General features: G+C 40.2%; 1 protein-coding gene across 1 annotated transcript; it reads left to right on the forward strand.

The window, feature by feature from the left end:
* Positions 1–56: 56 nt before the first annotated feature.
* Positions 57–27,337, forward strand: LOC149186012 (uncharacterized). Its single transcript, XM_089409203.1, has 3 exons — positions 57–216; positions 315–442; positions 26,626–27,337. The coding sequence occupies exons 1-3, from the start codon at positions 57–59 to the stop codon at positions 27,157–27,159; spliced, it is 822 nt and encodes a 273-aa protein (XP_089265329.1). The 3' UTR covers positions 27,160–27,337.
* The last annotated feature ends 357 nt before the right edge of the window (positions 27,338–27,694 follow it).

Genomic DNA, 27,694 nt, shown 5'->3' on the forward strand with positions numbered 1-27,694 from the left:
TTTGGGAGCCTTCTGAAGAAGATATTCCTAGTACTCCTCTTAGCGTTTCGGTCCCAATGTCTTCTTCTGATATGGAGGACACATCCCCTATCATGAGTGAAGAATCTGTTCCGACGAGTGGTGAAATTCCCATCTCAACGGAAACTACACCTTTTCGTATCACCCTTCTTGGTGTTACATTTCCTTCACACTATAAGGCTTTGAGGGATGCTATGGGTTCTAGGACCCCCTTACGAGTTCTATGTGGTCTCACACTGTCACTCCAACCTCAGAGTCTTTTATTCCTCAAATTCACAATGTGTCTGTCACCTCAGTCACTACTATTCCAACTATCTGTGTGGCTTCTTCAACTCCTGTTGTTGGTGTCGTTACTGCATCTTCAGTTATGACCACTGTTGCTGGACCTTCTCCCGGGTCGGAAAATAGTGGCCCATCGGCATCTGTATCCGGAGTTGTTGATCCTACACTAAGTGCCCCACCTTCTTCTGGTTCCATTCCAGCAGGGGGGGCATACGATCAATATCTGCATGCTCTTCAGAATCTGGATCCTCAAAATCCATTTCATTATTATGATTCTAGAGGGGCTCATCTCTATCACCACGGACCTTTGCCACCTCAGCCTGCGGTTGAGGTCACGGTCCTGTTATCCGTTGCTTGGACCACCACTGGTTATGGCAGTGGCCAAGTATCTCCTGCACATCTTCAAGGACCACCTTATCAAGGCCAACCGTCTTATGCGCAACCCTCCTATGGGCAGCAGTATTACGGACAGTCTTATCCAAGGAAACCTGGAGGCCCACAAGGACAACCCTTCGAGGGACAACCTTTAGCCTCTAGTGGTCTGTCTTTTACCTATTTCACGCAACCTTCTGGTAATCCGGGACAACCTTACATGCAACAAGGCCAACCCGGTGTCCAGCAAGGCTACCCTTCTCAGCAAATGGGTCAATCTCAGCCTCAACTAGGTCAACCTTCTGGCCAGATGGCTCAGCCTCAATTCTCTCATGGACATCCATCTGGGCCTGCTCAACCGAGCACTCAAATGATTGTTGTTTCTCAAGCTCAACCCGATTTTCAGCCCCAGGTCAGGCTCCAGACCCAATCCGGTCTTCAAATGCAGGGTGGATCTCAATCGCAACTAGCCTATCAAATGCAGCCTGTCTCCCAGGCTTAGTTTGGAGCCCAGCCACCTTATGGTTTCCAGCAATCCCAAGGGCAAACTCAATTTGCCTCGTATCAAAATTATCAACAACTATAGGTGAGTCCTTATCAGAATTACCAGCAACCTTATGTCGCTCCTGCAGGCCAAGTTGGTAATCAATGGAATGCTAGGGGGCAAATCCAGGGTCAGCCATCCTATAACCCCTATGGACAAAATCTCTATGGACAAAACCCTCCTGGGCCAAATCCGTCCGGACAAAATCAATGGGGGCAATCAGCAGCTGGCTGGAACTCTAGTACTACCTCCTACCCGCGGCCTTAGATGTCCCTTAACCCTCAATTACCCTTTTTAGCAACGTTGGAATTACCGGATGTGTACAAATTGACGAATGATCCTATTCTTCATAATCTGTATTGGACCCCGGTTCCAACTAAGATTCCCGGTGATTGTCCCAAATTTGATGGTAAAGCTGGAGAATATCCCCAAGCTCACGTCATGACTTATCATCTATGGTGTTCGTCGAATTCATGGCTTGATGATTCCATCCAGCTCCACCTTTTCCAAAGGACCCTCACTGGCTCTGCTACTAAATGGTATATTGAGTTAGCTCGCAGATCTTTTCAGGATTTTAACTCATTGGCTATGGCATTCTTAACTCATTTTCAGTTTCCGATTCGATATGAAACGGGCACACACCTCCTGACATCCTTAAAACAGAAAATGGCTATGCATATCTCTGATCATATCCATGAATGGAGATGGCGTCGTCGTTTGATTAAGTTTTGGATTCCCGGTCAGCTTCTCACCAACTGGTTCACGACTTCATTCATCGGTCTGATAGCACGGGACATTGCTATGGGGGCATGTGTAACTAAATAGCAGGCTATTGCACGCGCTCAGTATCTTGAATTGGTTTACTCCCAGTCCGATACGCTATATGATTATTTTCCTGATGCCCCGAGCCCCGGAACTTCCAAAGCCTCGCCAACACCATCCATTGACGGTGTCATTGGTTCTATTAATCTGTCTTCTAAGAAATCTTCCGCGAACCCTGGGAAGCAAAATTCGAATGCTCTGAATTAAAATACTTCTTAGGCTATATCCAATTCTAGTAGTACTTCCGAGGTTAACACCATCCAGTCCACCACGGTGGACAAAGCCTTGAAAGGAAAGAAGAAGGGAAAAGGAAAGAATAAAGCTGATCAACCTAAGCAGGATTCCCCTAAACCTCCACCCGAGGAACGTGCCAAACGCAAACCCAAGTATCTTTGTCTTATCTATGACGAGGATCACTATACCAAAGACTACCTGAGGCGGTCTGAAGTTAGTCGCTTGTTGAAAGGTGCTCCTGGGACTCCTGTCCTGCTCAAAGAGCCTTTTCCCTCATAGCAAACACAAATGGTGGCTGATCCATCCCAATCCTTTTCTCCCTTTGGTTCTCAAGTATTTATGGCTGGGACGATTCCCGTCCACATTAGTACTCGAGTAAAAGAGTATCTGTCGCTTGCCAGGAAAGAGCCTAAGATTCCCTCTAGCGCTCCTCTGCCTAGTTTTGGTCTGCTCCATATCGAGAGACCTAGCACTGAGGCGCCTGTCCGAACCCCTCCTAAAGGTGTACTCCGGAAATCTTCTTACAACCCTAATGCTCATGCTACTTAACACTATAGCATTGTTGAGGACTTAGCCCAGGCTCCATCAGCTATGTCCACTCTAGAAGTTCTCCAAGCTGCCCCTCTCAGAGGAAGTCCTTGCTATCAGCCATCAGTGGCATTAACTCGGCTGACTTGGATCTGATTAATTTTGACCTGGAAAGCCATATACCGAGACTGCCTCACCAAATTTCCTTCCTTATTCAGGTCATCATCAATTCCAAAAAGATTCATCGTACAGTCATTGATGAAGGTGCTTCAACTTGAATCAACTCTGAGCCAGTCTCCTACGACCTTGGAAGCCTTTGATGGGAGAGAGTCTTGCCCTTATGGTATACTCCAACGTTTGCCCATTACTTTGGAAGGGAAGATGGTCGAAGTGGAAGTTGAAGTTGTTGATGCTAATCTTAATAAAAACCTCCTTCTGGGACGCAGCTGGACATACGCCATGCGAGTCGTGGCTTCATCTCTATTTCGTGTCATTCGTTTCCCTCACCAGGGAAAGATTGTCACAGTAGACCAGCTGTCTTTCTTCACCTCCTCTTCCAAAGGCAAAGTTCCCTTTGTGTAGCATACCTCTATCCCATGTGAGAGTGTGGGAGCTGGACTTTTTAAGGATCCTGTCCTTATGGGTTTTTTTTCACTCCCACCTCCTAACTTCACCCCTATTAATATGATCTTTGTTCGCTCTAATCCTTGGGTCCTTCCTCCCGCTGATCAGATAGACTCATGGGGCGATGAGATGTCGTTGAGTCCTGCTGAGCTCAACTACGTTGAAATTGTTACTGCATTGGCTCCGCCTTCTGAACCTGCTCTTTCAAGCAAGGCTCTCGACTCGTACGCTCATTCCCCTTGGCTTGGAAATGACGCTTCTTCAGACCCTTTAAAGGAAATATTTCCTTCTGATGAAGCTATTATCGAGACCATGTCTCTCGAGGAACCCCCTTGGTCTGATCATCACCATCGTTCCTCTTTTCTCCTTGCCCATCGCGAAATGCTTCCTTGTCTTGAGCGCTTTGCTTCTGGTTTCCCATTGCACCCTGAGATGACCATCAGCCCTTTTGCTAAACGGGGCATTGATTATATGGCCTGTAACCCTCGCTCGGCCAAGGGGCATGGCAATATCATTGGTGTCATTGATTATTTTACAAAATGGGCCAAGACAATGCCTACATTATCTGGGATGGTCACACAGCAGCACAACGGGATAAGCCCCGAAATGGGCTTTACTTGAAAAAGTATTATGCATGAATTTCATGCACTTTGGTTTGTACATACGTGTGTTTTTAGTAGGTGTGTTGTGTGTGTGTTTTCATGTTTTGGCTTGGTGTGTAGGCATGATTGCCGCTTATTGTGTCTTTTTCTTCTTGTGCAGATGTCTAGTGCACCTTGCATTAGTTTCGCTGATGGTGCCTGCCACAGTACCCGCAACTTGTCCTCTGCAGCATGGGTGATCTACGATCCTCATGGTGAGTTGATAGACCTTCAAGGTGTTTTTTTAGGTTGTACCATGAACAATGTCGCTAAATATAGTGCTGGTATTGAGTTACTGGCCGAGGCGATTAATCTCGGTATTCGTACATTGGTTGTGTACCTGGACTCTCAGCTTGTCGTCCACCAGATCAATGGGCAATATTTCGTCAGAGACCATCGGATTTTAAGGTTGTATTTACGTGTTAAATTGTTAGAGAGATATTTTTATTTCATTACATATCAGCATCTTCCACGACGATTAAACACGCTAACTGATGAATTGGCTAATCATGTATTAGATAGACATTTGCGTAACATGTAATCAAAACGGCATACAAGAAGCATGTAAAACACAATAATAAACCATAGGAATATGTATATATATTTATATCTCGTGTGGCGCATCGAGGCACTCAAACAATAAGTGTACATGTCCTAATAGAGTCTGTGTTCTCCATACATATGAAACACATGTCTCTCAAAAAATCACCAGCAGGAAACAAAAAACCTAGGTGTCTACTGCAGTGGGTTATTCTCCCTATAGCATACCACCGCCTGTGCCACCTGCCTCAGTAGGCGGTGCACCCTGGGTTCCACTCCTACTGTGTGGATCTGGAATGCTATGGGGACCTCCTCGATCCTTATGTAATCTGGAATCCCTGTTGTTATACCCTCAAGGTTCCGGGCCACTATCTCCAATGTATCATCAGCTGGAGGAGCCAAGGCCAGTGCTGCAATACCCTGCGCATCCCTCTGCGCCTCTGGAGCCAGCCCGATGGGTCTCACTGGTCCTACATCTACATACCATAGCATTCGTCATTAGTACATATACATGAAAAAATAAAAAAAACATCATAAAGATAATAATGCAAAAAATGTGATCAAGTGTTTTACCACCGTCATCCCACTGCTCTCTAGAGGGCAGCTACATGTCAGGATCTCCGCGAAAATCCATGCGGACATATGGCCAATCCTCCATGAAGATCATTTGGCGCTCCAGTCACTCTCAGAACAATACCCCCCATGCCACTAGTCGTCTGCCACCTCCTCGTGGCATGACGTGTGCCCACCGTGTGGCCCTCGTCTCACGTGGTCTAGGCAAATCCAAATCCATGTCTTGTAACTGCAGTGTCGGCACCCGCTCCAGCATGAGAGGGACTAAGATGGATATATAACCAAACTGCTTCGTCTCTCCTCGACGGCAGTTAGTGAGTTGCCTCTTCATGTTCGCCGTCACCGTTTCTGCCCAGTTAAACATGGTTGGATTGAGAAATTCGAGAGCCAGCCAGAGATGGGTCTTCGAAGCCTCATGTTGGGCTTGGGAGCTTGCTGCCCGTGTCACTATGAAAATCATAGCATGAAGGAATACGTTGTCCACTGTTGGGCTTGCCACCTTCCCACTCCTCGTCTTGCATGCCCGTGGGCACACTTGAGCTATCAGCATCTCTAAGGAATCACCCCTGGGTCTCTTCCCCTCTAGAATGGGCCTCTCACCTCGACGGGACAGCTCAGTCAAAAAATATATGTCTGTAGCATCAAACTCGATATCCCGGCCTCGGATGATGAATTTCCCATCTGTGGGATTCCAGGCCCGGATTAGTAGCTCCAGCAAATCAGGTTGTGATCGGAGATGCGAAGTTAGGAAGAATTTGAGCAATCCGCATGCTCGTAATGCATTTTGGCACCCCGCATCGGCGAAAGCTTCTATGTCATTGTCATCATGTGTCCATTCTTGCTAGACAAACGCCATTATCACTTGCATGATGAAAAAAATCGAATTAGCACTTCATTTACCAAATTCAACGCGTAATTTGCATAAAAAATAAGTTTGCGTCGTCATCGCGTCTGTTTTTAAAATAGACGCGATGACGCGAGGTCACTAGTTGTATTTTTTCGCAGTCATCGTGGAAGTACATCACTTTTTCATGATGATCGGAGCGCGTTATGTGTCAATTTTTTTGGCCATCGCGGACCCGAAGGCTATACCCGCGATGACCGAGCGGCGGAGCTCGGTCCAAAAAACCGCCTTAACCAACACATTTAACGTTTAAAATGCATGAAAAAGGTATGGAATTGAAGCGCAGGACAAGGACTAATTACCTGGAACAAGTTTCGGGGTGAATGATGGACGAACAAAGCCAAATTTAGCTCGCCAACTTTGGTGCTCCAAAATGCTCCACAGTGAAATGAACAATAACTATGGTAAAAATGGTTGGATTAACCTCTTTTTATAGTAATTTTTGGAAATCTAAGAATTATATTTTGTAAATGTGGGTTTTTAATCATTTCTTGTTACATGGTTAGTCAAACTATGGTTTTTAACTATGTTTCTATGTATATTGTTCATTTTATATCGAATGGGTTTACATTTGACGTGCTTTGTGCAAGTCTTCAGGTAGTGGAATTATGTCAGCTTCGTGAGCACTTGATCCAAAAAAGTCATATTTAAGCTCTTTTCTGACTTGAAAAATGAAAAGATAGCCGAGTTTTTCCTCTTGACTCATTAACAAGAAATAAGGGGCGGTCGCCTTTAAGCTCTTTTCCGACTGTGTAAAAAAGAAAAGATTGTTGGGCCTTTGTCGTTTCAAGCTCGTTATCGGTTACGAAATGACGTGATTCCAATCGCTTTTCTACTTTTTCAGGTCAAATTCACTAGTTACGAAAAGTACTCCTCGATCGTAATGGTTGGGCGGTTCTTTCGAGTATCGTTTTATAATTTTTCAGGCTCAAGAGACACAAATTTACGAAAAAGGACCCCCTGGAGTTTTCTTTTCCTTGTCTTTTTCAAACTCTCTAAACATGAAAAAGACTCCAAGTTTCACCTATGTCAGACTCGTTAAACCCTGACGACACTGGACTCGTCACCATGAAGAGACTCGAGCTTCTCCTTCCTAGGGCTCGTTAAATTATTACTAGGTTGGACTCAACAACAGGTTTATTATTGATTGTCTATGGCAACTAGTCACTCTTGGACATCAACACTTTTGTTTCTTGTCAGGTTGGGACATCCACACATCGTCATTTGGCCTTCCGCGGGTTTGGGTTGTCATTTAGCCTCATTCCATCTAATTCATTCCATCTCCATCGAGCCTCTGATCATTTGGTATCTGAATGCTGCCACCCTCCGGAGTCGTGTCGTCGACATGTTCAAGAGTATAATCCTTCTACAGTTTACACCCTCACCTTCTCCTCTGATACTCTATTTCGCCATCTGCCACTTGTTCCTTATCTTGTGTCATTGATGGGGGAAACATTATGGCCCTCCTGCGACGGGTTGTCTCCTATGGACATCAGCTCATTATCCAGGAGATTGATCTAGAGATCCCCTTTGGTACCTTAGAGCTTGAATGCCTCAATGGCAAGTTCTTTGCACCTAACGGTCGACTTACATCATTGGTCGTTGATTGGGTGATTCCATGAGTGTTTGACTTCAGCTCCTTTTTCACACTTCGTGGATTGTGCTAGACAGTACCTTGAGAACCATTGGCATTATTGGTGGTTTCTCTCACGCTTGTTAACGGTTTTTATCATTGACCAGTAATCAAGCGACTTTCTATCATGCTCGACCTCAGAACATCTATTCGCATGTTAGAATCTGTTCAGGCTACGTGGATTAGTTTATGATTGCATGACTCATTTATGGATGGCTGTGACCATACCTGAGTCTTCATGGATGGCTGCAACCATATTAGCTAGATGGCTGCGTCCATACCACAGACCTATTTCGTATGTCTTTTGGATGGTTGCGCCCATGCCTAGACTACATGTACTTCATTATCAGAGATATCAGTTGTACTTGCGTATAGGTTCTTCCAGATGGTGTTACAACTCAGCCAGTTTCGTAAAGAATTTCACCCCTCCCACTCTCTTGGGCTTCATACTTTAGGGGGCATCTGTTACACAGTAATTTGTCACTGTCTTCATCCCAGTCTTCCTACTGTGTCATGTGTCCAAAGTCATTCATGCTCATGTTAGACAAATGCTCTCTGATGTTGCCAAATGACCCACTTTTCCTAAGTTATCTGCCTCATCGTGTCTGTTGGCTAAATAAACGCGCTGAAGGGCGCTCTTAAACAGTCCAGAAGCGTTGCCATCACGGAAGTACACCTGATTCCCACAATGGTCCGATTTTATGTGCCAGCGCGAGGTCGCTTGTAATCTTCAGCAATGACCTGACTAGCTATGTTGTTCAATAGCAATGTCAGTGTAGAAGATCAGTTATGCCCCCGCGATGATCCAGATTGGGTGAATTTGTTCCAATAGTCGGCCTTCCAGATGACTCCAGACCTGGTTGTTGGCATAGTTTATGTCGCCCTCCTTTCTCTGGCATGGCTATTCCGTCATTTGTGCTACCTTCCTTGGAGATAAGCTCACTCTTCCACCTTTCATGGAGACTCCTTCTCTTATTTAAACTCTCACCATTGCTATGCGCGACTAGTTTTTGGAAAGGTTTCTGATAGTTAGCTAGTGGAGCAGTGTTATTAGTGTTTGTGAGTTTGCTAGATAGCTGGTGTGAGTGTGACAAGTGTGGGATTTTTGATAGCTTGTTTAAGGTTGTGAAGTGCCCTTAATGTTGTGTAAAACTTGTGAGTGAGAGAGACTTGTATGTTGGGAGATCCATCTTCAAAGAGTGAATGCTTGAGGATCATGTTGGCTAGACCCTTCTGAGAAGGCTTGTGACATCAAGACTTTGGTTGTAAGCTTACTCTTATTTCATTATTAATACAATCAATGATGTTTTCTTGTGTCTTGTATGTAATGTACTTGATAGTTCATGACTTCTTGACTTTGTGAGTAAATAGATCATTGTTGTTCTGGTTGCGTGCTTTGTTGTATTTCCTTTGCATTGTTTCAGGTTGATCACTCATTAGGAGAAGGAAGCGGAAGCTGGAGCAGTGCAACGGAACTCCATCGACCACCGGTTGAGGTAGGCCTCCAACTATGACTGTTTAAGGAAAGCTATTTTTGATCTGTCCTTGTTTGTGACTAGACCCACTCTAGGGCTAGAGGGGTTGCCTCTGTCCGCAGAGGGAAAACTTTCCTACATCACAAGTTGGTCTAGACTAGAATTTATGCACCCTAAATTCACAATTAATTTGAAATCATATTCTTGGAACAACAACAACAACCATCTGCAAATCTTCCCCCCCAACATAGGCTTGTTGACCAAGTATTTCAAAGCAGAATGATTTGTATACATATTGAAGTGCGCGCCCACTAGATAGTGCCGAAATTTCTACAGTGCATACACCATTTCTAAACCTTCATGCTTTATGGTTGAATAGTTCTTTTCCACCTTTGACAACTTTCTACTAGCACATTTTATTGGATGGTAAATATCCCCTTCGCCTAGTTTCACTGGCTTTGCATCTGGTTTCAAAGTGATCTTCATGACTCTCAGATCGCTTACTATCCATTTTAGATTAGAGAACTTGGTGGGAAACAAGTCTTGTTACTCTCGCAATAGCTCTGTGACCTTATCTATTGTATCTTCATCCCAATATTCACCTATGTTCGCGAACTTTGGTTGCGCTTTCGATCCAATATTCACTTGCTTTATCTTTAAGGGCTCTGATATATCAGGGATTTCTGCCTTAGGTCCCTCGACTTCGTGTTGTCATTCAAACTCAAAAATGTGGATGTTCCTGGGATAGTCCTTGCCATCCTCTATGGTCACATTATAGCATTCGAGCGCATGGTGTAGCTGCACACCCCAATCTAGTTGTACCGATTCAACCAATTCTTTAGGCATTCTGAATATAGCAACTTTGATCTCTTGTAACTCCTCATCAATACATTCAAATCAATATTCAAAGCTAAGAGTTAACAGGAAACTTTGTTTCAAAACATCCCATTCTTTGGTTCCATGTCGCAACTCCATTTCCATATACCAATTCATGGGAATTGTATCCAACATGTGGCAGAATATATGAACCCACTCCGACTGCGGTTCTTCTCCCCATTCATTTTTCCAACGAGCTAAGTGCTCACGTGGATAGTCCTTCTCTGTGTATTTCTCCACAATGCGGGTATTAGCATACCCAAACCTCAAATTCATCATTCTTCTATACTCCTTCCAATCTACAAAATTGTCCTTATGCGTGCCCCACCAATGAGTAGGCGTAGCTCACAGCACAATATCTAACACTTGGAACCGATGTTCCTCCAGTACATCCCTTTCAAATTTATCCAGAAATAAATTGACATCCTCTAAACCATCATAATACGGTAAATTACGTACCTCAGTAGAGATACATCGTAGCGATTTGGTAAGCTTATTGCAGCAACGATGATACTTCATGCAACCGGTTCTGTCAATGTTCAAGCTCTTCATCCGAATATGAGTTACAGGACATGTCCTTCTCCCACATGATTCACCCATCCATCGTGGGGTTGATCCAATATTCATCTCGCATAGTCAACTTATAGATCTGCTCAATGTCATCGTCTTCCTCATAATCGCGAACTGGTTTAGTGTATCGCACACCTTTGTCTGGATCAGATGGTACAATCACCCTTAGTTCTTTCTTTTCAAATATCATACTGCACTTCTTTAGATTTATGAATTTGTTCATATCAAAGGCCCAATCAATTCCAAGCAATGCTAGATATGGATTACTATCGCCCATATTTCGATTACTTCAAAGTTGGCTATGGTGCGTACCCCTTCAATATCTACAGTCACTCCATGTAGGCACCCCATATGAATAATCTTCTACTAGTTGGCCATCCTCAGTTGGATCGGGGACCACTGTAGTGTTGTTCTTCCCATTCGTTCCCAGGTTTGCTTCAGCAGAACATTTGCATCAGATCCTAAATCGAGAATTACCTAGTCCATTTCATATTCTCCAATCTATGCAATCAACCTCATTTTGCGACCAGTTCTCTTCTTACTTTTTCCCACCTTATGTACTATGTGATGTTCTAGTATAGGTTTGTTCTTACCAATGCAATTATAAATCAATTCTTGTAGTCCTTCTACTGCCTTCTTATCCCTTAGGAGTTTCGTGCAGGTTTTCAAAAGGGATGTTAATGATGACGAGTTTGTCTCCTGCGCCGTACTAGTCTCTTGAGACTTTCCCATTATTTGAGTCCTTGATGTGGAATCTCCTTCATCCACGAAGCTCCTCTTTGCTTCCATAAACATTTCCTTCACCTTATTCACATCAAATCATGTCTCCTTATCAATCGCCTTGCGAACCCATACATCAACTTCTAGCTATTTCCTCTTATCTTCTCCAGTAGCTACACTGCTTCACGTAACAATATTGACACTGGGCCCCTCTTCGCGAGGCTCATACCTCATCATCTGGATGTTTTGTGTAGGTTGTTGCATCTGAGTCTTATTTTCATGCATCTTCACGATAAGTACAAGAAAATCTTCTATAACATGGTCAAACTGCCGACAATATTGACAAGAAGGTGAGTTGAGTTCTGACAATCCCGTGCAAGGTGACCCGCTTCCCCACAATTGTAACAGATGATCTAACCATGACCCCTTCTAGCTCCTCCTCCTCGCCCTCTTCCTCGACTTTGGAATCCTCTACACATCGCAGTTGCGCCCTAATCTTGAGGACGAGTCTCTGCCTGCATTCTATATGTAGGGATTTTATCCATCATTAATTCATAACTTCGACAATGGCGCTCATCATGACCTACAAATTTTTAGAAATTGCAAAAAAAACGTTGAGGGGTCTGTACAAACTTTTGTAGTAAATGAAAATTATATGTCACATGCTATCTTGTAACCTGACAAATAGTGCACCACGGTGCTACTCTCATGCTTGACCCAGTGGCATTTTCTAGCTTTAGGGGGAACAAGGCCTCCCCCAATAAGATAATTTTGATAAACCAAGAAATGGTCCTTATCATGACTGTGGCATTTTCATTTCAAGCACCAAACTTCTGCGCGAACCTCAGTCTAGACTTCATTTCCCTTCTTAAGGCACTGCAACTCCATATGTAGGCTTTCCAGCTGTGACTGAATCTACTGCACTCCCAAATTTGTATCCTGAATGGGCAAAGCTTCCAATATCATAGAAATTTCTAATGCTTCGGCGTGCATGGAAATTTTTTGATGTGACAGCGGCAATCTCAAATCGGGTCACAATGAAGAAATGTACCAATCCCTATGTTTATCATCTGTGATATGCATATTAGCCTGCTACAAAAAACATTTCAAACCCTTATCAAAGTCCTGTGCAAACTCATTCACCTTCTATTGGATCTCCTTGACCTCTATCACTGACTAGGTCTGTGACTTAGGCTTTTGAATTCCTTATTGAGTGCTTGCTTTGTCTCGTCTAGTGTTACATTTGGATGACCCGAACAATACTTAATATACCAACTTAATGCCCTATCCTACAATGTTGTAACTAGCTGCGCTTTCTTCAAATCATCATCTGTAGCCTGTTGTGACTTCCACGTAGCATTTGCGACAAATCAAAATTGTTTAGGGTCTTCTATCCCCAAACCTCTGAATATGGGCATCTTCATCGCGTTGGCCATATTGAATAGTGGAGGTGGAGGCGGAGGTGGAGGTGTAGGTGTAGGTGTAGGTGTGTGAGGCGGAGTTGATGATGGAGGTGGAGTGGATGGATTTGGTATCCCCGCGATACCCTGTGTTACTACCTGTATCGCACCTAGAGGTGTCCTTAGAATACTACTTTCTTTGTCATTATTAGATGCTCCCAACAAAGGACTACATTCATCAACTGAATCTAGGTTTCTTCTAAATGTTTTTCCACTTTGCGTAGCTCCCGTTAGATCTCTTCCAAACATTAATTTAATGGCATAACCTGTTTCTCACACAATATCATTTTAATCCAAGTCTTCAGGAATTTTAGATACTTGCCTCTAGGTCCTTTGAAGAATCATTGTTCAGCCTCACTATAACTTACAGATGTATCAATAGTGAACTCAGTGATGAATTCGCCGAAAATGATATCGATTCAGTAGTCGACAACCTGTACAATCTTTTTTTCTAAAGATTCCAGATGCCTTGCCAACTTTGGAGTCCACATGATAGGGTTGTTCAATTTCCAAGTGCCTTGGCTATCTTCCAATTTCGACAACCACTAGTGGAAAAGAAAAAAATAAAATCCCGTGCTCATATGTATACATATATCTATTCAACCACTCTTCCTTTAACAGACATAGATTCCTATTTTCCTGAGCTGCAAATCCGTGCAACTTCCGATCTATCCACTTCTCAATTTCATTCTGAGTTGGGAACCATTTATTTGACATCACATATTCCTCAGACAAATCCCAGTCTTGGCAATAGAACCATTTGTTTGCTTGAGGGGTCCTGACCCAGGTTTAGAGTTAGCTGCGCCAACTAACAAAACCATAAACTAGTGGCCCTTTTGAAAATAACCTACGTAGCGCAGGTTGCAGTCTCACCTAAAGCAGTATTAGGGGATGACAAAACCAATGTTTGCATTCAGAGTTCTGTGTGATGGGTTTTGTTACTTCTAGGGCTTTATCTTGACCTTCACAAAACCTAACCCTTTAAATGCAAAAGTCATAGTAACTTACAGAAATAGTATCTAACCCTTCGCAGAACACTTTAAGCATTCATAACATCATGTAAACTACTAGATCCACTATATTTGCACACCAATTAAATTTTCCTTTAGATAATTACATAAAACAGAGTGAATATACATAAATTGCATAAGTAACGATAAAGACACATATACACAAGTATATCTACAAAAATAGTTTTTATTGATATAATCTTTCTGTTACAGACTCTTCTTCCCTACGCACACAGCTGCAGGGGCCCACTCACTCAGCTTGCATACTTACCAAGTTCTTCGCGCACACAACAACAAGAGCCTTCCCCTTCACCTAAGTACAGGAAATAGACTTTCCTACCTCAGACTACTTGCCCATACAATGATCTTCAATTCTTAACTTAACTAACTTGCTAAGACTCCTTTATATAGTTTCTTCCATTACAATACCATGGTTCGCGAACCATGGGCAGGTCTCAAAACATCCTTAAACTAAGGGAATAAAGTCCCTTTTACTCCTATGATCTTCGAGCTCCAGTCCCTCAAAATGTGGAGACTTCACATAATTAACAAAATTAGTTACAAAATTTACCCCAAGGGACCCCGACCCAACACCAATCATCCTTTTTTATCTTGGGTAAGGTAGGAGCTTGGAGGGGGAATTGATTGGGTAGGTTTTCCTAGTGTGAGGCCTCAAGGTTTCTTAGAAGACTCTCGAGGGTAGCTAGAACTCTTATAGCTACAAAACTTTGAGAATTCCTAACTAGTTTGTGCTAGGTTCCAATGGTAGGGGCACATCTTAATGGATTACAGAGGTAGAGAAGGGGTTCACAACCTTTGGTTGTTTAGACTAGGGAGATGCAGGGTTGTAGTTAGGGAGGTTGTTGAATTTGGTACATATCCAAGTACTTGTTTGGTGGATTGTGTGTCCTTAGTTGGATCTAGGATATCAATATCCCTTATGGAGTTAAGGCCCTATATCGGGGGTTACCCATTATTAGAGTTTCGAAATAGTGTGGTATATGGTTGGGTGGAATGTCTGAGGTCTATAGCTAGTTAGTGGATAATTATAGAAGATAAAGCGTTCCAATTGTGTGGTAGAATGCTTAATATTATGTATATTCTTATGTCAACATACTATGTACATATTTTGTGAGTTATTTATGCTAAGTGATGAGTATATTTTCATGTATGTACATTTTTGTGTACATTATATTTTTATGCATATTTGTAAGGCTACATAAAATTTTAATTTCCAAGGGAGGTGGGTTTGTGCAAGATAGGCAAAGGATGTCTAGAATATGTTGTTTTATGAGAAGAGTGTTCCATTGAGAAAGTGCACTTATATTCTAGAGGAAAAACTTTAATTGTAGAGTGAATAATTAGAGAGAGGACTCTTCACAGAGAATCTAATGCAAGGTGTTAGGAAGTCCATTGATAAACTAATGAAGTTTCTGTGCATGAAATGAGAGTTAACAAGATGTTTTATTGAGATAGGAAAAAGTGAATAAGTGGCATATGGCCTCTCGTGATTCCTTGAGAAAAGGCTCGATTAATGGTTGTGGATGAAGTAATTTTAATTTCCTTTATAGGATGAAGAAGGAAATGAAAACATGATTCAAGTTGAGGCCAATTTTAACATCTTGCACTTTAATTTTTCCTTCCTATGTGGCTTGCAAATTCGTTTAAATAATTAATTTCTTTGTTAAGCGCCTTTATTGTTCTTTTTTTTATTAATTGACATAATCGAGATGGTTAGATTTGCCAATTAACCACTCAAATTTTCCAACTTTCATACCTTTCCATCATTTTTCAGTTCCTTTTCTATATTTTGACTTAATTTGGATATTTGGAAGATACAAAATCTAGAAGTTCCTTGTACGTTTGGATCTAGATGTTGGAAACATAAAATGTACAAATGTTGAAAAATTATCCAAATACTAGAAAATGTGGTCCTAAGGTTAGAATATTCCTTTTGTTAATAGCCAAAAAACACGCAATTTGAGGGAAAAATGGTAAATTGAGGATTTTCTTTGTTAAACCTTTTAACGAAACTTGGAGGTGGAGTTTTGAAGACTTTCAGAAAACCCTCTATTTAGCTGGAATTTTGTAGCTTCTTTAAACTATGACTTTTGGAAAAGTCTAGATATCCAAATTCATATGTGTTTTAAAATTCTAGACAACAAAACTTTTCAGTGGAACCTACCATTCAGAACTAGTGAAAATTAAAATTTCTTAATAAGTCAACCTTTTGGAAAAACCTAGATATGGATGCCACATCACCATGTACACATCACAATCGATGTCACATTCACATCACCTTCCATGTAATCTCCCATGATACAAACCTCGTCACTCATGATGCCATGGCTACTAATGTGTCAACATTGATGTGGTAGTATGGAAAGGGGTAGGCGACATAACATGTTGATTGTATGCTAATGTGGCTTGCCATTGTGTCACTACTAACGTGGTAGTGTAGATAAATCTCAATTGATGTGGCATGCTAACATTGAATTCCAACATGGCATGCTAACATAGAATGCCAACATGGCATGCTAACATAACATGGTAGCATGAAATAATTGGTGTGGTCACTGACATGCCCTATGTTGTTGCACATGACGTAGAGACCATATGTATGGAAATCCATAATTTATAGAAAATATCCTTTTTGGTTTTTCTGGACATTAGATGTTCTAGATATCTGGAAATTTGGATATTTTGAAGTATTAGGATTGACCATATTGAGGAAGAGGATGATGTGGTTTGACATACAGGGTCATGTGGTAGAGGTGGCATAAAATCTAGGAACTTGAAGGTCTAACATTTTATTAAAAAAAATTAGAAGGTTTTCTGGATATCTTGATCCATCTTAATGAATTATATGTATCTATAAGATTTTTCATATAGGTGAATTATGGATATATGGGAATCTAGATATGGACTTTCAAATACACTAAATTTTGGGAAACTCCAAGACTGCAAATTTTCTAGATATCCAGAGGTATGCATCATTAACTAAAGCATGCTAGGGTTCGGATGTGACCTGGCATGACATGTTTCTAGCTTGTAGACATGGCATAGTATGGTTGGGGCACATGTGCATAAGACTTCCACATGTCTACCATGTGTAAAGGGTATGGTTTTCAATGTGGTATTAACAAGGGTTAAAAACACTAAAGGGCATAAATCTTTGTCTAGAACTTAGTATTTGATGAAATTCATATTTTTGGAAAACTCTTGATGAGAAAAAGATGACAACGACCTCAAAAAGTAGGTTTGATATGGTTAAAAGAAGAAAAAAATTAGGTATCCAACCTCCATAAAGTGACCTTAGGGGTTAGGTATGTCACTAATTCAAATTGGAACATTATATTGTTTGACATCCATCTTGATGCTTTCAAAGTGGAAAAAGTGGAGGAATCATATTATGGGACCATTTTTGCTAATGATACCCACTTTGGAAAATTTCGGTTTGAAACCTTCCTGGAGCAATTTGAAGCATTAAACGACATTTTTTGGGGTTAAAGTGTTCATACTTTAGTGTACACCTGTTTTTCCTATTCTATACATATTGAACTTTCCAATGGTGTAAGAATTTTATCAATCAAAGTCCATATGTAAAAGTTATGCCACTCAAAAGTTTACCTTCCTCTTTTTGACCACCATAATTCAAGAATGTGCCATGTCAACCCTCATTACTCACGGAAAAATGGACTAGCCACGTGATCATGATGAATCAATCTCTAAAAGAGTCAATATTGTAACTCTAGTTAATAGTTGAAGAAATCAAATTTGACCACTATTAAGCTATTACGTTGTGTAATAACCAAGCCACTACGAGGAAAGGGGTTCCATTCCTTTTTAGTGCATTTTTTTCCATAAACAAGAAAAGTAGATAAGAGGAATAGGGAGAGAGCATATTGAGAGGATTTTTTCATTATAGCAGCCCACATGCCAAATACCTTCTTCTTTTTTACTTGCATCCATTTTTTATTCAAGGAAAGAGAGCAAAGCAACCCTACCTTTCAATTGGGTTTTCTCCCAAAAGGGGTTTGCCATGATATATCTCATGTCAATTGTGGTTTGTGAGTTTTTATTTCACTATTCTCTATTTTATGCATAATTACAATTTGCAGGCATATGCAATAAATAGTAATTAACAAATCCAAAAATCTAAGAAGAACTAAACCCTCATAGTGTAGATTTTTTATTTTCTAATATATTTTAGTAGATCTGTTGTGACAAATAGTCTAGTGGAAGATCCATGATAATTTACAGATCATATTGGTATTAGAGTAAGTTCCTTTGGGTATATTGTGGGGAGTTGCAAGGGATCCATATTATTTAAGCTGGAAGTCACAAAACCCCATTCATGGCTAACGAATCAGTAAATAATCTTCATGCTCTCACAAATGAGAGGTTTTTGTGGTTGGAAGCACAAGTTGCAGATATAAATTGTAATATGAGCCTCCTCATGGTGACCGAGACCAATAAGCTGGGGCTATTCAGTGAAGATAGGGGTTCTAATGCAGAGCTCTGATCATAGGATAAATTAGGAGATCAAGAAGAAATAGTGAAAGTGATCCGTTAATGAAAAAGGTCTTATAGACTTTATGTGAAGTTCACTTATGTTACTTGGTGTAATGGGTCAAAAAGATTGCAAATAACATAAACACGTAAGAAAATTGAAACATAAACATATGCATCAACATAGCGAAAAATTGATAACAGAGTTCACCAGACTTCCTAGCTACCTCTCCGGGTCCTTAGCTTCCAGTGTGACCACTTTATTAGTCTTCAAAATGCTTTTATAGACATGAGCTCAAAAACAGAGACACAAATCAAAAAAATGATCTCACCATTGCGTTCAGCTTGAAATTTCAAGTCAAACGAGTATAAACTTGCCCATATTTGGCCACTATGACCTCTAGACCCCTTGGAGAAATCCAAAACTGCCTTTGCCACTGCAAAACCACTTATGTATGTACAAAACCGCCTCGGTCTGCATGCTGGTGGTTTGGCTAGTTCGGCACCTGGAATAATTTAAAAACATTTTTTGGCGCTTGGTTTACCAAGCTCCTCCCTTGGCATTGTCGTTAGCCCGAATTTGTGAAGGTTGTAGGGTTTTGTTATATCCTTTCCACGTAGTTAACAAGGGGTTTGAAGGGCACCCGTAACCCCACTTTATGGGGTCCGGGGTAGCACCCCGGAAAATTTTGATTTTGGACCCTATGTTAGGTTGGGCAGACCCACCTATGGTTTTGTGCATGATTTTCACACATGTTTTTTTTGGACGCGATGGTTTTCAGTCCATGGTATTGGACGCGATGGTTTTCTGTCCATGGTATTGGATGCTTCGACATGTATAAATATGTATTATAACATTGAAAGGAACATAATGAAAAATCAAGCTGGTAGTCCTGGTTTTGGGATCCAGGGAAAAATATCTGTGTATATGTGTTTTATGTGTTATGATCTCGCATTGTTTATTTTCTGTGTTTCAGAATTCGTATGTAGGTAATTTATGTACCGGGTTAAAACCTACAAAGGTGTTGGTATTTAAGGTTGGAGTTCAGCAGGTCGAAACCCCCGCCCGACACTCCGACGTTTTGATATGGATTGACATTCATATATAGTAACATATATTCGCATGAACCTTTGGTGGCATATCTCTACGCTCCATTGTTGATATATGTGTGGTTTGGTTTGATATATATGGCATGTTTTTTACCATATCCCGTTGCATGTGGGATAATTCCAAAACTAATTAAGGGGTCCAGCAGCCGTGGGGTTGACCCCGCCCGTCGACCCTTTTTTTCTGGTGCCTCTTATCCAAAACCATAAATACAATATCATCCAAAATCTTAACAAGACTCACCGTAGCCCATCCGGTGCGGCCCTTCCAGTGAAAACCCAGCCATTCCGGGAGGTCAAGGGTTTGATCCTCCCTGATCCCCAAAATTTTGGAAATTAGGTAATATTGGGAAAAATTTGGGCTGCCATGTGTCAGCGCCGGATTGGCCCATATTATTCAATCACACTATGACACATCATCAACCCACTGACATCATCCTGGATAAGTGATGTATTCCTGGGATGACACATGTCCTGTTGACCTAGTTGACCATTGATCGTTTCCTGTTGACCTTTGATTTTTTGACTTTTACCCTAATTTTCCCAAAAACTTTGACTGGCTCTAACTTTTTCATCTGGACTCGGATTTACACGTCGTTTGCACCCTTGGAATCATATCAACAAGCACTTAGACTTGATCCTACTTTCATCTGCATTTGAAGACTTTGATATGGAGGCAAAGCTGGATCCAATTTGGATCACTTCTCCCCAATGGAAGCTTTTGGACCACCAAAAGTTGGCTTTAGCTGTCGAGTAAGTGAGGATAAAGTTCCTTCACTTTTCCAATCTTGATCCATCGTGCTTTACTCGGATTTGTACCTTTGAGTCCAACTCAAAGATAGTCAACATTTCTCCGTCACGAAGTCCTTATCCTTCTATCAAGAACTGTATCTTCTTGTAGCTCATTGAGATACTTGGGCAAAAGATCTTCAATGGAAGGTAGCTGACCTTGCTCTTCGGGATCTTCAATCAATGAAGGCTCATACAATCGCAAGTTTTCAACATTTACGACGGAATAGATCTGCATATAAGCTGGTAGATCTAGGCGGAAATCATTTTCACAAATTTTGTCAAGTATTTTGAAAGGACCATATCTAATTGGTTTCAAATTCCTACCTTCTCCTTGCAGTCTTTCTTTGCTGATGTACAACCAGACTTGATCACTAACTTGAAAACTATGCTCAACTCGATGCTTGTTGTGTCATACCTTATACTTTGCTTGGCTTCTTTCCAGCTATTCCTGTACTGCCTGGTGAATTTCTTGGATTTGTTCAATAAACATAGTTGCTTTGTCCACATCAATGTGTCCATCAACTATTATGTCTTTACCAAAGAAAAAATCCAAGGGAGACTTTGGTATAAAACCAAAATAAGTCTCAAAAGGAGATCTCTGAGTAGAAGAATGTTTTGCATGGTTGTAAGCATGCTGCACATAACACAAATGCTCATCTCAAAGTTTGGGATGCTTGCTGTAATATCCTCGAAGCAACTATATCACTGTCCTATTGACCACTTCTGTCTGACCATCTGTTTTCGGATGAAATTTTGTGCTCTTCTTTAACTTTGTGTCCATTAACTCCCATAGACTTGACCAAAATTTCCTGACAAATCGAGAATCTCAATCAGATATAATAGAAGTGGGTAACCCAAAATGAACCCATACCTTTTGAAAGAAAAACTTTGTAGTTTGTTCAACTGTGACCTGTTTATTACATGGTGTCAAAATACACATCTTACTGAACCTATCCACAACTACATACAAATAATCATGACCCTTTCTAGACTTTGGCAATCCCCCAACAAAATCCATGGAAACACTTTCCCAAGGACAAGAAGGAATTGGAAGTGGAGTATACAAGCCTAATTTTCTATTACTTGGCTTGCTTGTAGCACACATAGTACATCCTTTAATATATCTAGAAATTGTCTCATTCATTCGTGGCCAATAGCAAAATCTTTGTAATTGTGCAACTGTTTTAGTTACACCAAAATGACCTAATATGAGAGAAGTATGTGCTTCTCAAATTATATTAACTCTTTCAGTTTGTGGAATGCATAAATTTCCCAAATGATATAATAGTTTGTCCTTTATGAAATAATCCATATCTTCTACCTACTTGTCGTGGCTTAAAGTTGCATATACATCCTTAAAATCTGTGTCTTGAGCATATTGTTCAATGTAACTTTCATGGATTACTGAATTATGCTTAAGTATTGTGGATGCATTTATAATTGGTCTTGACAACATGTCTGCAACCTTATTATGTATGCCCTTCTTATATCTGATAACAAAATGAAATTGTTGTAGAAAACCCATCCACCGATAATGTCTTGATTGTTGCAATTTAGTTTGTGAGTGTGAATATTGAAGTAGTTGATGATTTGTGTGTATGATTGTTTCTTTACCCATTATGTAATGTTTCCACATTTTAACACTCTGAACTAATGCATATAATTCCTTATCATATGTAGGATAGTTAACTACTACTGATGTGAATGTCTCAGAATGAAATCATATAGGATTTCTGTGCTCCATCAACACTGCCCCCATGGCATATTCACTTGCATCTGTCTCGATCTCAAACGGATGTTGAAGATCTAGCAGTGCTAGTACTGGCGTTGTACTGATCTTTTCTTTCAATGTGTCGAAGGCTTTCTGTTGTTTGCCTCCCCACTAAAACACCTGTTTCAAACTTTTCAAAGCATGTAAAGGAGCTGCAATCAAAGAAAAGTTAGCAATAAACTTTCTCCAATATTGTGCTACCCCTAAGAAACTTCTAACTTCTGTAGCAGTATTGGGCTTAGGCCAATTTACAATGACATTGACTTTAGAGGGATTTATCTTCAATTCACCACCCCCTACAATATAACCCAAATAATTCAAATATGTTCTACCAAATTCACATTTTGACAGTTTTACATAGAGATTTTCCCTTTTCAAAACATCTAAAATCTGCTTTACATGCTTTACATGTTCATCCCATGTTCTACTGAAAACAAGAATATCATCTAAATAGACTATTACGAAATCATCAATGAATGGTCTAAATACATCATTCATGACTCGCATGAATGTAGCTGGAGCGTTAGTTAAGCCAAAAGGCATAACCATCCATTCATAGAGTCCTTGCTTTGTTTTGAAAGCAGTCTTCCATACATCCTATTCTGCAACTCTGATCTGATGGTAACCGCTTCGCAAGTCCAATTTAGAGAAGTAAACTACATCTTTTAACTGATCTAATAAATCATCAATACAAGGAAGAGGATAACGATTCTTTATTGTGATTTTATTTAATGCTCTAAAATCAATGCACATTCTCCACGAACCATCTTTCTTTCGCACTAACACAATAGGTGATCCACATGGTGATGTGCTTGGTCGAATAAACCCTTGATCGAGCAACTCATGTACCTGCTTCTTTATCTCTGCATTCTCTAGAGCTGAAAACCTGTACATTTCAATGTTAGGTAGTGGAGCATCTTGCTGCAAATAAATCTCATCTTCTATCTCTTGCTTGGGTGGAAGCCCTTTAGGCTCTTGAAACAAAATCTCATATCAGAAACAACTTTAACTAGATCCGCTTTCTGTTTAGGATTATAGCCTTGGAAAGCATCAGATTTATCAATATCCTTTGCTTTTACAATCATAAGTAAAAATTGTTTACTTGAATTTACAATTCTTTTCATCTATCTTGAATTTATGAGAGAGAAGTTATCTTTGAGTTTATGAGCCGTTACAATATATTCAATTCCATCCTTAGTGAGTTGATACTTATTTTTAGTTCGATAGATGATAGCATTTCTATCGTACAAGTATGGACTTCCTAACACAATTCCACATATGTCCAATGGGACTATGTATAACTCAACCTCATCTACAAACTTTGACCCAATAGCAAAACGAAGTTTACATTGTTTTGTAACTTGTAGCTTAGTTTTATCACACACCCAACCTAATGGATATGACTTTTTATGAGGTTTTGTTTCTAGACCCAACTTCTTTACAATTGCTTCAGAAATCAAATGAACTTGTGAACCACTATCAAATAGAGTATCAATTTTAGTATGTTTGGAAATGACTCTAATGTGAAATAGCTCATTTCTTTTCCTCTCATCATTATCATTATCAATAGAATGTGAAGAAGTACTTGTAGATGCTTTAGAATCTTTACCTTTTATACCTGTAGTTGTAATTGTTGTCTCGTCACCTGAATCTAATCCCAAGTCCTTTTGAATAGTAGCAACATTTTTCCGCTCCTTACTCCCAAACTTCTTAGGCTTCAATTCTGGATGCAATGACCAGCGGTATGCCTCATCGTGGCCTTCCTTCTTACAATGAGTGCATGAAGGCTTATCTTTCTTCACAGTGTTTGTTTTCTTCTCCTTCCATTTAAGTTTCTTCTTGCCTTTATTCTTGCTTTCAATAGGTTTGAATGATTTTCCAACATCTTGGGTTACATTTTTTCCTCTAGCTTCTAGATGAGTTGCTTGGACCGATACATCATCTAAGCTAGTTGGATTAAACATAAGTATGGTATGCCTCAAATAACTATGAAGACCACCTATGTATTTCAACAATGTCTCTGGTGAGTCCAATGATATGCCTAATGTTAAAGCTCTCTTACGGAATTCCTAAGTATAACTTTGAACACTTTGACCTTTTAATTGACGTAGTGTTTGCCAACTCATCATTGCTTGTTGCATATAAGCCAAAGGATAAAATTGCTTTTTAATAGCAGAAACAAATTCATTCCAAGTTGAAATGATTTTACCATGCTTTTTGAGATCTGCTTGTGTCTTTCCTTCCCACCATACAAGTGTGGTTCCTCCAAGTCGAAGGCTAGCAAGATGGATCTTCTTCCTTTCTGAAACAACTTTCTACACCCTGCAATACACTTCAATTTGTCTTATCCAATTATCAAGCTTTTCAGTGTTAAGTTCTCCATCATAAATTGGCAAATCAAATTTTACATCTAATTTGATCAAAGAGGATTTCTTCTTTTTCTTCTTAGAAGGACTAGATTTATGAGAAGAAGATGATGATGATGATGATGACGATGATGGTGATGGTGGAGGAAGCATTTCTCCCTTTCCCTTATCTTCTTGATCTTTAGGTGATGAAGTGCCTTCATCTTTGTTCTTCTTAAACTCGTGATACATCTCTTCCACCATTGCATGTATCGTCATGAAACTATCCAGAAATTGAGATTCTGACCCAAGTGGGGTTTCATCCGTCATCCTTCTTTGTGAAAAGACCCTTCCAATCTCTGGATTCACCTCAACAAGTTCACCTTCACCTCATTCGAGCCTTAACCTAGTAAGCATTCAAATCTTCACACAATCTTGTCAAACCTTAAAAACCTTGCTGCTTTGATACCACTTGATCGATTAATGAAAAAGGTATTATAGACTTTATGTGAAGTTCGCTTATGTTACTTGGTGCAATGGATCGAAAAGATTGCAAATAACATAAACACATTAGCAAATTGAAACATAAACATACGCATTAACATAGCGACAATTTGATAATGGAGTTCACCAGACTTCCTGGCTACCTCTCTGGGTCCTTAGCTTTCAGTGTGACCGCTTTATTAGTCTTCAAAATGCTTTTATAGACATGAGTTCAAAAACAGAGACTCAAATGAGAAAAAGGATCTCACCATTGCGTTCAGCTCGAAATTTCGAGTAAAGCAAGTATAAACTTGCCCATATTTGGCCACTGTGACCTCTAGACCCCTTGGAGAAATCCAAAACTGCATTTGCCCCTGCAAAACCACTTCTGTCTATACAAAACCACCTCGGTTTGCGCATTGGTGGTTTTGCTGGTTCGGCACCTACAATAATTTAACAGAATTTTTGGGCACTTGGTTTACCAAGCTCCGCCCTTGGCATTGTGGTTAGCCCGAATGTGTGAAGGCATTGGTATTTAAAGTTTGAGGTCAATGGGTCAAAACCCCCACCCAACACTCTGGCGTTTTGATATGGATTGACATTCATATATAAGCATATATTCGCATGAACCTTCGGTGGCATATCTCTATGCTCCGTTGTTGATATATATGTGGTTTGGTTTGATATATATGGCATGTTGTTTACCATATCCCATTGCATGCGGGATAATTCCGAAACTAATTAAGGGGTCCGACGACCATGGGGTTGACCCAGGCCATCAGCGCTTTTTTTCTAGCGCCTCTTATCCGAAACCATAAATACAATATCATCCCAAATCTTAACAAGACTCACTATAGCCCGTTTGTTGGAGCCCTTCTGGCGAAAATTTAGCCATTCCGAGAGGTCAGGGGTTTGATCCTCCCTGATCCCCAAAATTTTGGAAATTAGGTAATATTGGGTAAAATCTGGGCTGCCACGTGTCAGCCCTGGATTGGCCCATATTAACCAATCACGCTGCGACATGTCATCAACATGTTGACATCACCCTGAACAAGTGGTGTATTCTCGGGACGACACATGTCTTGCTCACATCATCCTATTGACCTGGTTGACCGTTCATTGTTGACCTTTGACATTTTTACTTTTACCCTAATTTTCCCAAAAACTTTGACTGGCTCAACTTTTTCATCCAGACTCGGATTTACGCGTCGTTCGCACCGTTGGAATCGTATCGACAAGCAATTCGACTTAATCCTACTTTCATATGCATTTGAAGATTTTGATCTTTAGGCAAAACTGGATCCAATTTGGATCAGAAAGAGTTAAAAAGAAACCGAAAAAAGATCGACCTAGTTCAAGTGTTGTGAACCATCCATAATCTGTGTTCAAAATGGAAGTGAAGGTCCACGAAGACCTTAAAGTTGGAGGGAAATCCTCTAGTGACAAAGTGGGAGACTTTAAAACCCCATAAAACAATTTCACCTTACTGCGACTAGTAAATCTAATAACATTAATTTTGGTAGAAACAAAAGCAAAGTGTACATAAATAAATACAACACACAGTGAAAACATGTAACTAAGCTCCAACCACATCCTTTTCCACATATACATGAATCAATAAAACTCCCATATTGCTCTGAAATTTCCTGAACTTGATGTAGGCAGGGTACGAGCTTTAATCATGGGTAGTTGGCTGTTACATTAGATGTCAAGGTTACAGTTGAGTGAGAAAAGAAGCTTTATCGACGCATTTAAAGAGTTCAGCTGAAACTGCGTGACTTATCACCAGTCATCAAAAGTTTCTCACGGGCTACATATACACTACCCGTTATTGCAATCCTTCCTGGAACTCAAACCAGGGTTTGAGAAGTTGAAGGCAAGAGAAAGAATGGGATTCAATTCATGGGCCGGAGCTTCAGTGCTGTTGTACAGGTCCGTTGCTCGTTGCTTCAATACTAGAAAATATGAACGACTTAGAGATAAAAGGAGAAAGAGGGCTAGGCTGTGGAAACTGAGAGGCCAAAAAAGAAATTCCGGGGTTTGGAAGCTACGATCAGTGCCCAAATTGAGATTCAAATGGGCTTCTCCCAAAACATTGTTAAGCAAGCTGAGAGACAGTTACGTGAATATGATGCTGTACATGTCTTCAACTGCCTTCTTTTCTAGCAGAATGATGAGCAATAACATGGGGATGCAATGCACTTCGGTCGTCCAGCCTTTTGGAAGAAGGCCCAATTCTCAGTTTGACGAGAATATAATTAGAGAAATGTGCGAATCTGCGGTCTCTAAAAGGCAGCTTACCCATAGATCCATCACTGTCTGACTCTATTTTATAGATCCATCACTGTCTGACTCTATTTTATTTCATATGATGAGCTATTCTGAGCTCTTCTTATTTAGATGGCAGATTTCAAAAAAATGTTAAAATGTGACAGAAAGTATCAAGGTTAAACAATGATTTCAATGTAAGGTTATATAAAATCTTATGGTATTGAAATTCACTCTTTTTCTTGCTTCCTATAGTGAACTGCCATTGCTATTACTAGTTAAAAATTGTTTCAAGCATAAGCAAAGTCAGGTTTCTACTTTGGTAAATAGATAATTTGATATTTTAATTCTAGATTTTAGAAATTTAACAAAATTGTTTCAAGCATAAGAAAAGTCAGGTTTCTACATGTTATAAACTCTTTATTTGTATTACAGATTTCAAAAATATTTCAAAATATAACCAACAACATCAAAATCAAACAATGATGATGCTATTTTTTATATATAGATTGAAATTCAATCTTTTTCCAATTCTGATACTGAACTGCCATTGTCATTACTAATTTAAATATTGTCCCATAAGCAAAGTC

Source organism: Pinus tabuliformis, chromosome 3_1, assembly GCF_031772625.1.
Source record: "Pinus tabuliformis cultivar Carrire ecotype Pingquan chromosome 3_1, CPIR1, whole genome shotgun sequence".
Lineage (NCBI taxonomy): Eukaryota > Viridiplantae > Streptophyta > Pinopsida > Pinales > Pinaceae > Pinus > Pinus tabuliformis.

Excerpts from the sequence above, each read along its gene's own strand:
- LOC149186012 (XM_089409203.1), top strand. The coding sequence starts at position 57 with ATGTCTTCTTCTGATATGGAGGACACATCCCCTATCATGAGTGAAGAA. Across the intron at positions 217-314 it reads GGCTTTGAGGGATGCTATGG|TCACTACTATTCCAACTATC; the intron begins GTTCTAGGACCC and ends CTGTCACCTCAG. Across the intron at positions 443-26,625 it reads ATAGTGGCCCATCGGCATCT|TCATCAAAAGTTTCTCACGG; the intron begins GTATCCGGAGTT and ends ACTTATCACCAG.